This window comes from Chlorocebus sabaeus, chromosome 7 (genome assembly GCF_047675955.1).
Source record: "Chlorocebus sabaeus isolate Y175 chromosome 7, mChlSab1.0.hap1, whole genome shotgun sequence".
Taxonomy (NCBI): domain Eukaryota; kingdom Metazoa; phylum Chordata; class Mammalia; order Primates; family Cercopithecidae; genus Chlorocebus; species Chlorocebus sabaeus.
In genome coordinates, this window is record NC_132910.1 from 53,809,490 (window position 1) to 53,822,155 (window position 12,666).

The 12,666-nt window shown below is 39.7% G+C and overlaps 1 protein-coding gene across 4 annotated transcripts in view; it reads right to left on the reverse strand.

The window, feature by feature from the left end:
* The window catches only part of SLC39A8 (solute carrier family 39 member 8), a 91,651-nt gene that overhangs the window by 11,252 nt on the left and 67,733 nt on the right, over positions 1 to 12,666 (reverse strand). For all 4 annotated transcript variants that reach the window (XM_037990326.2, XM_073017516.1, XM_007999402.3 and 1 more), the window contains 2 exons: positions 1,105 to 1,312; positions 706 to 890 (listed from right to left, as the gene is read on the reverse strand). In XM_037990326.2, the coding sequence (XP_037846254.1) occupies positions 706 to 890; positions 1,105 to 1,312 (393 nt within the window). The remainder of the gene's footprint in view (positions 1 to 705; positions 891 to 1,104; positions 1,313 to 12,666) is intronic.

Here is a 12,666-nt window from a genome sequence, read left to right on the forward strand (position 1 = left end):
TATTAAAGACAGGGTTTCACCACATTGGCCAGGATGGTCTCAATCTCTTGACCTTGTGATCTGCCCACCTTGGCCTCCCAAAGTGCTGGGATTATAGGCATGAGCCACCACACCCAGCCATGCACACTCTTTTGAGCGCGCGCACACACACACACACACACACACACACACACAGATGCAAAGACACAGACACTGAACAGATATAAATATATACTATGTCAAATAAATATTGTCAAAATTTTACCAATTTTAGTGTACCAGTTTTAGTTTAACCCAAAAAGCTGTCACTGTTTAGAACTTTGAAATAACAAAATGCTATTTACTCTGATAAGTTATTCCTCTTCCAAATGTGACATAGACACAAAAGAGGGAGAAAAAGTCCTATAGGGACATACTATAAGACAAGATGTGCCAGCTACAAGGGGAATAGAGATAGGGGAAAATATCTCTACTTCAACAAAAACAAATCATTTCACCTTCAAACAATATGATTATGTTTTAAAGAACCAATGAGGATCAGTTTCAAATTACTATTAGTGTAAACTACTCAAGTAGAATGATCTGTTGAAATGGGAATGTTTTGAATTACAACAGAAAGACCTTCCGCACTACGGAAAGCAGAAGGCCAGCCATAGTTAACTCATAATCCAGATACTCATTTCCAAATTTTAAATTAAAACAAAATACAAATTTTAAGCTTCTTACCATATCTGCCAGAGAAATATAGAGGAACATGCCTCCAGCAAGTGCAAATATAATATTTGGAGCGAAATTGTTGCCCACCAAAATGCCAAAAGCTAGCCCAACATAGCAGGAACATGCAGAAAGGAAGTTGAATAGCAAGGCTTGTCGAGTGCTCATCCCTGCATTGAGTAGGATCACAAAGTCTCCTAGAAGAAGAAGAAAAAATCAAGTGAATAGTTGGGGTTTTTTCTGTTTTTGTTGTTTTTAATTTCTGGATGAGATCAAAGATAATCATCAATGTCCAACAAGGTCTTCATTTTAGTGCATCAGAAGGCTTTTAAGAGCATGTCACCTGAAACGTCTCATTCCATTGAAATCAAGAAGTAAGCAGACTTTTACAATATGAGCAGAGCTCCTTACCTAACTCGTGGGGAAATTCCTCACATAGGATTGCTATGGAAGTACTGAGTCCCTGAAGGAGAGACAAGGTGCAGGAAGCCCCAATCGCCAGGCCATCGATGAAATTGTGGAGGGCATCGCAGAGCGTTATCATCCAGGCAATCGTCCCTATTTCTGACAGTTTGGGCCCCTTCAAACAGGTACATGAACTTGGCTCTTTTTTTCCATCCTAGCAGAAAACCAATTAAAATGATAACCAACATTTCTTGAAAGTCTCAGAAATACAGACAAGCTGGAGATGGGTTATGTCTTGAAAAAAACAAATTGTTCCAACAGAAAGTCTTTTAGAGTAACTAGGAAACCCTAATAATACATAACAGAGAAAATAAGACTTACGGTCGAGAGAAAGGAAATTAATCAACTGACACACCTTGAATAAGCCACTAACAGACATTTTCCTTTACTTTCCCTTTAAAACAATCCTTTTGACTTATATAAACTTCTTCCTACTGCCTTTCTAAAATGCAGCAGATATTAACCTAAGAAATTTATTTATACACAAGATTTAAAATGAAGGAAGTTATTCAAAGACTAAACTTAATGTCTTTTTTCATGTTACAATTTAAATATGAAATCCACAACTAGAGCATGATGATATCAGGAACATTTGTTCTAATCCCTCCTATGCCACCATGTGACAGTGAGCAAGTTATCACAGAGTTCCTTCAACTGTAAAATGAAGACATTGTACTAAATGATTTGTTTATTTATCAACAACTTATTGAGTTTCCATTGTGTTCCAGGTACCATGTGGAGGGTTTAGGTTGTAACAATATGGTTCCTACAAGCTCCAAAGCTTAATTATTTTCTTAACAAATTGCATGAAGTGTAGATGGAACAGGCTAGCCTTTACACTAACACTTCTTTTCATGTAGAAACAATAATAAAAATAGAAAACCCTATGATGGACTCTTTGTAGGAATTTAGATTTCCAGAAAATTTACAAAATTGTACAAAATCAAATCAAATTGTACAGACAAATGCCAACTAAAACACTTTCCAGATGTTGTAGAAAAAGATAAAATGCAAATTCATTTCTAAGTACGAAAGCAGTTTGCAATTAACTGGAGAACATTTTATTCCTAATTCTCCTCCTCTCACCTCTGCCTAAGCAGCTAATCATTATATTTATTGAACATCTGAAATCTGTCGAACACTCTGTTGAATGCTATGGGAAATACATGGAAATGGAAAACACAGCTTCTGTCTTTAAGAGGTGTATTTACGTTGGAGAAATAAGTCATAATATATATGGATACATTTTTAAAAATTGCAATATATATCCAACAGAGAGGGCTTACTTCAGAGCAACCATCTGAGAGGTTTTACATTTACTCCACTCCAGTGTCACTTCACTACTCCGAACACTTTGGGGACCAACACTTTCAGAATCAACCTTAAATCTTGCAATACATCTCTTTACTGTTTCATTAGTGGCAAATCTGCACCTTTGGATTTTTGTTTGTAGGCACAGATAAAAGCATTTGGAGCAAATATATTTTTTAATTAATATGAAATGAATGGGAAACTGTTGGTAATAGGATTCATCATCATTGTCATCACCAATGTGGTTGTAGTAGAAATAGAAACAGCAAAGGCATATAGCATTTCTAATGTGCTAGGCACTGTTCTAAGCACTTCAAATACCAAATTCATCTAGAACAATTCTATGAGGAAAGTACAACTGTTACCATCATTTTATAGTTGAGGAAATTAAAGCACGAAAAGGTTGGTAAACTTACCCAGGGATACAAAAAAAGAGTAAGTGGGCATTTTTGGCAACAGTGCTTTACTACTACAAACATATCGGGAGGGGGAATTCTTCTCTGTAATAGGATCTGACGGTAATTCCAAGGAGACTTCCCCACCTCTCAGAAAATTCTCCTGGACACCTGACGCAACATTGAATAAGTATCGAATCTTGTTTATTTTAAGAAACAAAGTTTATCTGCATAAAAATAATTCTATCTTTTCTTAAAATGTGGATTTTTTTACTGTATAGCTATATCTTAAATGCACAACACAATAAACAATCATAATTTAGCACAGGTGGATCGGGTGGTTTGCATAAAAAATGCCCCAGAGCGGGAAGCAATTACCGCTGAAAGAGAAACAAAGGTGGTCGCAGGGAATGCCACAGAGGAAGTGACCTGGGCTTTGTAAAACTTACTGCCGTGATATACTTAATGAAATTATTTTGAATTAAAGCAGTTGTTTTCATCTTCCAATCTAATTTATCTAATCACATGTTTAAAATTTCCTTATTGTGATGATTTCAGAAGAAGACTACAAAACCAACTCTTGACTACCTGATATCACATACAGAATCTGCATACAAACACCCTTAATTTTACAGAAGAAATTAAATTAATATATCAGGAATGATTCTCTTACCTCTAAGTACAGATATTACTGACTCTATTTATTATGCCTCATATTAGCTCGATGAGTTTTGGTCCCAAATGATACTGTTGAGCAGGGTGAGAGTTATACATTTTTAATAGTTTTGGAACAAACCAAAGTAGGCAAACATTCACAGAAACTTCTTTTCTAATTCACCTAGAATTACATCACTGAGCAGAGAGAAAACTAAATTCAAGTTCCTGTAGTTAAGTTAGTGACTATGCCTATCTCTCTCTTTCCTTTTTAAATTTTTGTTTTCTGTTGTTATTGTTGTTCACTTCCTTGCTTTCTTGTCTGAGTTTTACTCTAAATATGAGGCTATTTCTACCCTCAGCCATGATGAGGCAACTCAACCTAGTGAAAAGACCCTAAGTCTGGAATCTGGAACTGAGTTCAAGCTTGGCTCTGAGAAGAATTACCGTGTAATCTTCAGCAAGACTTGTAACACCTTTCACTTAGTTATTAATGGGGATGAAAGTCAAAGCAATGTGTAGTATTATCAGAATGGGGGAGAAAGAATATCATACACCAAAGTTATAAAAATAGAGGGAGACTATGTTGAATCCCAACATAAATTGGAGGGGAAAAAAAAATTTTTTTAAAGTACTTAGAAATTAAAATGGAGAAAACAAATGGGTTTACTTGCAGAACAGTTTAAGGAAGGAGGAGAAAGTTGTAGAGGAGGAGGAGGTCTGGGGGAATAGGGAGGACAAGGAAAGGGAGAAGAAGAATGAGGAGGAGGAGGAGGAAGACAAGTACAAGGAGGATGAGAAGGAGGATGAGGAAGAGGACAAAGAGAAGGATGATTAGGAGGAGGACAAGGTGGAGGCATGTGGAGAAGGAGGAAAAAGAAAACAGAGAGAAGAAGGAGAAGGAAGTGAGCAAGCATGAGTAAGAGGAGCAGGAAGAGGAATAAAAGGAGAAAGATAAGGACATAGACAAGAAGGACACAAAGGAGGAGGCGAAGAATATATGGATGAGCCTCTTTTAATAAGTGCAGAATGCGAATCTAATTCTATTCCACTAAATCTCATAAAAGGCTATCACAGAGGATAGTTTCAATAATAAAGTGAACAAGAAGATCTGATTGTCACTCAATATCCTTCCTCAGCCATCCAAATGTTTGCTTAATGGGCCCACATATGAAGTGCCAGAGTGGTGCTGAGGGAGGTTATATATAGGTTCAGCATTCTCTTCCCCTACCAAGGGGGATCTGGCTTTCCAGCACTAAAGAAGTCCCAACTTTCAAAAGCCAAGGCTGATGCTGAGCCCCCAGAAAGACATCACTGCCCAACAGGGCAAGAGGACCAGATGGCTGTATGTGGTAGCAGAATGATTCCATTGGATTCCTCCCATTATAAGGAGATGCTCTTGGACTCACAAAGATAGACATATACAATATATGTCTCCCCTGCCTTCAGTGCCTCTGCAAGCACCATCATTCATGGACTTATAGCGCACCTGATATATATAGCCAAAGTTTCCTGTGAAAACTATCTCCTAACCATTTTTTAGCAAAGGAAGTGAGACAACGGGCTCAATCCATATAATTCATGGATCACATCATCTGCACCCTCTAGTAGCAACCCGTTTGACAGAATGATGAGATGTCCTGATGAAGCCTCAGCCAGGGTACAAGCCAAGAGATAACACCCTGAGAGGTTGGAGTTCTGTCCATAGGTTCGGCAGCCAAGTATATGGTGTCATCTCTCTGTAGAGAATGCACAAATCCAAGAACCAAGAGGTGAGAGTAAAAGGGGTCTAGGTCAGGCTCAGTGGCTCCCACCAGTAATCCCAGCACTTTGGGATGCCAAGGGGGAGGAATGCTTGAGGCTAGGTGTTTGAGACCAGCCTAAGCAACATAGCTAGACCTCGTCTCTACGAAAAATATATTAAAAATTACCCAGGTAATCCCAGCACTTTGGGAGGCGGAGGCAGGCGGATCACGAGGTCAGGAGATCGAGACCATCCTGGTTAACACGGAGAAACCCCATCTCTACTAAAAATACAAAAAATTAGCTGGGCGTGGTGGTGGGCACCTGTAGTCCTGACTACTCGAGGGACTGAGGCAGGAGAATGGTGTGAACCCGGGAGGCAGAGCTTGCAGTGAGCCAAGATATCACCACTGCACTCCAGCCTGGGTGACAGAGCGAGACTCCATCTTTAAAAAAAAAAAAAAAAGAAAAAAAAAATTACCCAGGTATGGTGGCATGAGCTTATGTTCCCAGCTACTCGAAAGGCTGAGGTGGGAGAGTTACAGTGAGCTATGATTACGCCACTGCACTCCAGCTGGGCAACAGACTTAGACCTTGTCTCTAAATAAATAAACAGATAAATAAATAAATCTATCTTATTTTTATGCCTAATACACTACTTAAAGAATTTTTACTGACAGGCAAGATGGCCGAATAGGAGCAGCTCCAGTCTGCAGCTCCTAGTGAGACCAGCGCAGAAGGCAGGTGATTTCTGTATTTCCAACTGAGGTACCCTGTTCATCTCTTTGGGACTGGTTAGTCAGTGGGTGCAGCCCTCGGAGGGTGAGCAGAAGCAGAGTGATGACCCAAGAAGTGCAAAGAGCCAGGGACCTCCCTCCTGGAGCCAAGGGAAGCCGTGAGGAACCATGCCATGAGGCACGGTGCTCTCCAGCCCAGATACTATGCTTTTCCCAAGGTCTTTGCAACCCACAGACCAAGAGATTCCCTAGGTTGCCTATACAAGGGCCCCGGGTTTCAACCACAAAACTGGGTGGCTGTTTGGGCAGACACCAAGCGAGCTACGGGAGTTTTTTATATACCCCAGTGGTGCCTGGAACACCAGCAAGACAGAATCATTAACTCCTCTGGAAAGGGGGCTGAAGCCTGGGAGTCAAGTGGTCTTGCTCAGCAAATCCCACCTCCATGGAGCCCAGAAGGCTAAGATCCACTGGCTTGAAATTCTCACTGCCAGCACAGCAGCCTGAAGTCAACCTGGGATGCTTGAGCTTGGTGCAAGGAGGGACATCCGCCATTACTGAGGCTTGAGTAGGTGGTTTTCCCCTCACAGTGTAAACAAAGCTACCAGGAAGTTGAAACAGGGCGGAGCCCACCACAGCTTCACAAAGCCTCTATAGCCAGAATGTCTCTCTAGATTCCTCCTCCCTGGGCAGGGCATCTCTGAAAGAAAGGCAGCTGCCCCAGTGAGAAGCTTATGGATAAAACTCCCATCTCCCTGGGTCAGTGAACCCAGGGGAAGGGGTGGCTCTGGGCATAGCTTCAGCAGACTTAAATGTTACTGCCTGCCAGCTCTGAAAAGAGCAGCAGATCTCCCAGCATAGTGCTCGAGCTCTGCTAAGGGACAGACTGCCTCCTCAACTGGGTCCCTGACCCCTGTGCCTCCTAACTGGGAGACACCTCCCAACAGGGCTCGACAGACACCTCATACAGAAGAGCTCCGGCTGGCATCTGATGGGTGCCCCTCTGGGCAAAGCTTCCAGAGGAAGGAGCAGAGAGCAATATTTGCTGTTCTGCAGCCAATGCTGGTGATACCCAGGCAAACAGGGTATAGAGTGTATCCCCAGGAAACTCCAGCAGACCTGCAGAAGAGGGACCTGACTGTTACAAACCAACAAACAGAAACCAGTAGCATCAACATCAACAAAAAGGACAACCACTCAAAAACTCCATCCGAAAGTCACCAACAGCAAAGACCAAAGGTAGATAAAGCCACCAAAAGGAGGGAAAACCTGCATAAAAAGGCTAAAAAATCCAAAAACCAGAATGCCTCTTCTCCTCCAAAGGATCACAACTCCTCAACAGCAAGGGAACAAAACTGGACAGAGAATGAATTTGACAAACTGACAGAAGTAGGCTTTAGAAGGTGGGTAATAACAAACTCCTCTGAGCTAAAGGAGCATGTTCTAACCCAATGCAAGGAACCTAAGAACCCTGAAAACAAATTAGAAGAATTGCTAACTAGAATAACCAGTTTAGAGAAGAATATAAATGACCTGATAAAGTCAAAAAACACAGAACAAGAACTTTGTGAAGCATACACAAGTATCAATAGCCAAATTGATAAAGCAGAAGTATATCAGATACTGAAGATCAACTTAATAAAATAAAGCATGAAGACAAGATTAGAGAAAAAAGAATGAAAAGGAGCAAGCAAAGAATCCAAGAAATATGGGACTATGTGAAAATACCAAACCTACATTTGATTTATGTACCTGAAAGTGATGGGGAGAATGGAAACACACTTCAGGATATTATCCAGGAGAACTTCCCCAACCTAGCAAGACAGGCCAACATTCAAATTCAGGAAATACAGAGAATACCACTAAGATAATCCTAAAGAAGAGCAACTCCAAGACACACATTCACCAAGTTTTGGTCAGATTCACCAAGGTTGGAATGCAGAAAAAAATGTTAAGGGCAGCCAGAGAGAAAGGTCAGGTTACCTAAAAAGGGAAGCCCATCAGACTAACAGCGGATCTCTCTACAGAAACACTACAAGCCAGAAGAAAGTAGGGGCCAATATTCAACATTCTTAAAGAAAAGAATTTTCAACCCACAATTTCATATCCAGCCAAACTAAGCTTGATAAGTGAAAGATAAATAAAATCCTTTACAGACAATCAAATGCTGAGGGATTCTGTCACCACAATCAATCAAATGCTGAGGGATTTTGTCACTACCAGGCCTGCCTTACAGGAGCTCCTGAAGGAAGCACTAAATATGGAAAGGAACAACCAGTACCAGCCATGGCAAAAACAAACCAAAATGTAAAGACCATTGACACTATGAAGAAACTGCATCAACTAATGGGTGAAAAAACCGGCTAGCACCATAATGACAGGATCAAATTCTCATATAACAATATTAAGCTTATATGTAACTGGGTTAAATGCCCCAATTACAAGGCACAAACTGGCAAATTGGATAAAGAGTCGAGACCAATTGGTATGCTGTATTCAGGAGACCCATCTTATGTAAGAAGACACACATAGGCTCAAAATAAAGGGATGGAGGAATATTTACCAAGGAAATGGAAAGAAAAAAAAGAAAAAAAAAAGCAGGGGTTGCATCCTAGTCTCTGATAAAACAGTCTTTAAAACAACAAAGATCAAAAAAGGCAAAAAGGGCATTACATAATGATAAAGGGATCAATGCAACAAGAAGAGCTAACTATCCTAAATATATATGCACCCAGTATAGGAGCACCCAGACTCATAAAGCAAGTTCTTAGAGACCTACAAAGAGACTTAGACTCCCACACAATAAAAGTGGAAGAATTTACCACCCCACTTTCAATATTAGAGAGATGAATAAAACAGAAAATTAACAAGGATATTAAAGACTTGAACTCAGCTCTGGACCAAGCTGACCTAATAGACATCTACAGAACTCTCCACTCCAAATCAACAGAATATACATTCTTCTCAGCACCACATAGCACTTATTCTAAAATAGACCTGTGACATAATTGGAAGTAAAACACTCTTCAGCAAATGCAGAAGAACAGAAATCATAACAAACAGTCTCTCAGACCATAAGGCAATCAAATTAGAACTCAGGATTAAGAAACTCACTCAAAACCACACAACTACAAAGAAATGGAACAACCTGCTCCTGAATGACTACTGGGTAAATAACGAAATTAAGGCAGAAAGAAATAAGTTCTTTGAAACCAATGAGAACAAAGACACAATGTATGAGAATCTCTGGGACATAGCTAAAGCAGTGTTTAGAGGGAAATTGATAGCATTAAATGTCCACAGGAGAAAGCAGAAAAGATCTAAAATTGACACCCTAATATCACAATTAAAAGAACTAGAGAAGCAAAAGCAAACAAATTCAAAAGCTAGCTGAAGACAAGAAATAACTAAGATCAGAGCAGAACTGAAGGAGATAGAGACACATGAAAAACCCTTCAAAAAATCAATGAATCCAGGAGCTGTTTTTTTGAAAAGATTAGCAAAATAGATAGACTGCTAGCCAGACTAATAAAGAAGAAAAGAGAGAAGAATCAAATAGACACAATAAAAAATGGTAAAGTGGGATCACCACTGATCCCACAGGAATACAAACTACCATCAGAGAATACTCTAAACAGCCTCACGCAAATAAACTAGAAAATCTAGAAGAAATGGATAAATTCCTGGACACAAACTCTCCCAAGACTAAACCAGGAAGAAGTCGAAACCCTGAAAAGGCCAATAACAAGTCCTGAAATTGAGGCAGTAATTAATAGCCTAACAACCAAAAAAAGCCCAGGACTAGACAGATTCACAGTCAAATTCTACCAGACGTACAAACAGGAGCTGGTACCATTCCTTCTGAAACTATTCCAAACAATAGGAAAAGAGGGACTCTTCCTAGCTCATTTTATGAGGCCAGCATCATCCTGATACCAAAACCTGGTAGAGACAAAACAAAAAAAGAAAATTTCAGACTAATATCCCTGATGAACATTGATGTAAAAATACTGAAAAAAATACCAGCAAACCAAATCCAGTAGCACATTAACAAGCTTACCCACTATGATCAAGTTGGCTTCATCCCTGGGATGCAAGGCTGGTTTGCAGAAGACATGATTATATATTTCAAAAACCCCATCATCTCAGCCCCAAAACTCCTTAAGCTGCTAAGCAACTTCAGCAAAGTCTCAAGATATAAAATCAATATGCTAAAATCACAAGCATTCCTATACACCAATAACAGACAAACAGAAAGCCAAATTATGAGCAAACTTCCATTCACAATTGCTACAAAGAGAATAAAATATCTGGGAATACAACTTATAAGTGATGTGAAGGACCTCTTCAAGGAGAACTACAAACCACTGCTCAAGGAAATAAGAGAGGACACAAACAAATGGAAAAACATTCCATGCTCATGGATAAAAAGAATCAATATCATGAAAATGGCCATGCAGTTCAAATTTGTAGACTCAATGCTAGTTCCATCAGGCTACCATTGACTTTCTTCAAAGAATTAGAAAAAAACTACTTTGAATTTTTTACGGAACCAAAAAAGAGCCAGTATAGCCAAGACAATCCTAAGCAAAAAGAACAAAGCTGGAGGCATCACGCTACCTGACTTCAAACTATCCTACAAAGCTACAGTAACTGAGACAGCATAGTACTGGTACCAAACCAGATATACAGACCAATAGAATAGAACAGAGGCCTCAGAAATAACACCACACATCTACAGCCATCTGATCTTCGACAAACCTGACAAAAACAAGCAATGGGGAATTCCCTATTTAATAAATGGTTTTGGGAAAACTGGGTAGCCATAAGCAGAAAACTGAAACTGGACCCCTTCCTTATACTTTATACAAAAATTAACTCAAGATGGATTGAAGATTTAAATGTAAGACCCAAAACCCTAGAAACCCTAGAAGAAAACCTAGGCAATACCATTCAGGACATAGGCATGGGCAAAGACTTCATGACTAAAACACCAAAAGCAGTGGTAACAAAAGCCAAAACTGATAAATGGGATCTAATTAAACTAAAGAACTTCTGCACAGCAAAAGAAACTACCATCAGAGTAAACAACCTACAGAATGGGAGAAAATTTTTGCAATCTATCCATCTGACAAAGGGCTAATATCCAGAATCTACATGGAACTTAAACAAATGTACAAGAAAAAAAACAGCCCCATCAAAAAGTCGGTGAAGGATATGAACAGACACTTTTTAAAAGAAGACATTTATGTGGCCAAGAAACATATGATAAAAAGCTCATCATCCACTGATCATTAGCGAAATGCAAATCAAAACCACAATAAGATACCATCTCATGCCAGTTAGAATGGCAATCATTAAAAAGTCAGGAAACAACAGATGCTGGAGAGGATGTGGAGAAATAGGAATGCTTTTACACTGTTAGTGGGAGTGTAAATTAGTTCAACCATTGTGGAAGACAGTGTGGCAATTCCTCAAGGATCTAGAACCAGAAATACCATTTGATCCAGCAATCCTATTACTGGGTATATATGCAAAGGATTATAAATCATTCTACTATAAAGACACATGCACATGTATGCTTACTGTAGCACTATTTACAATAGCAAAGACTTGGAACCAATCCAAATACCCATCAATGATAGAATGGATAAAGAAAATGTGGCATGTATACACCATGGAATACTATGCAGTCATAAAAAGGATGAGTTCATGTCCTTTGTAGGGACATGGATCAAGTTGGAAACCATCATTCTTAGCAAACTAACACAGGAACAGAAAACCAAACACTGTATCTTCTCACTCGCAAGTGGGAGCTGAACAATGAGAACTTACGGGCACAGGGAGGGAAACACCACACACCAGTGCCTGTTCGCGGGGTGGGGGCAAGGCGGGGGATAGCATTAGGAGAAATACCTAATGTAGATGATGGGTTGATGGATGCAGCAAATCACCATGGCACATGTATACCTATGTAACGAACCTACACGTTCTGCACATGTATCCCAAAACTTAAAGTATAATTAAAAAACAAAAAAAGGATTCTTGCCTCCTGTCCCCAAAATCTTGGACGTGATGAGTTTGATGGACCTACTGTCCAAGGCAGTAATTCTTATACCAGGAAACATGGTCATTTTCTGATTCATTGGAAGTAGAGACTAACTCCTGGCAATTTAAAGTTCTTTATGCCCCTGAACCAACAGAGATGAGGAAGTCACTATAACTAGCTAGGGTAATCACACCTAATGATCAGGGGGAATTGATTTTCTGCTACAGAATGAAGACAAGGATAGTGCTTAGAACTCAGGGAATTCAGTGTGATGCCTCTAAGTACTCCCTCCCCGATAGTCCTGGTCAAGGGAAAATAGCAACAATCCCCCAATAAAAACAAGACTACCAAGCACTCAGATCTTACAGAAATGAAGATTTCAATTGCCCTAACTGGAAAATGACTCATCCAGTCAGACAGTGTGGTAAATACAGAAGGTATTGTTGATGGGGGACCCTATAATGAGCAGTTTAGGCCTCATGACCAGCTCCAGAAGTGAGCTGCAGCTATAATTATTGTTCCTTAATTGCATCTTCTTCTCCCAATATTTTATGTGAAGAGTGTTGCTGGGGACCAATATTTTAGTCAGGTTGCAGTATTAGTAAAAGACATCACAGGA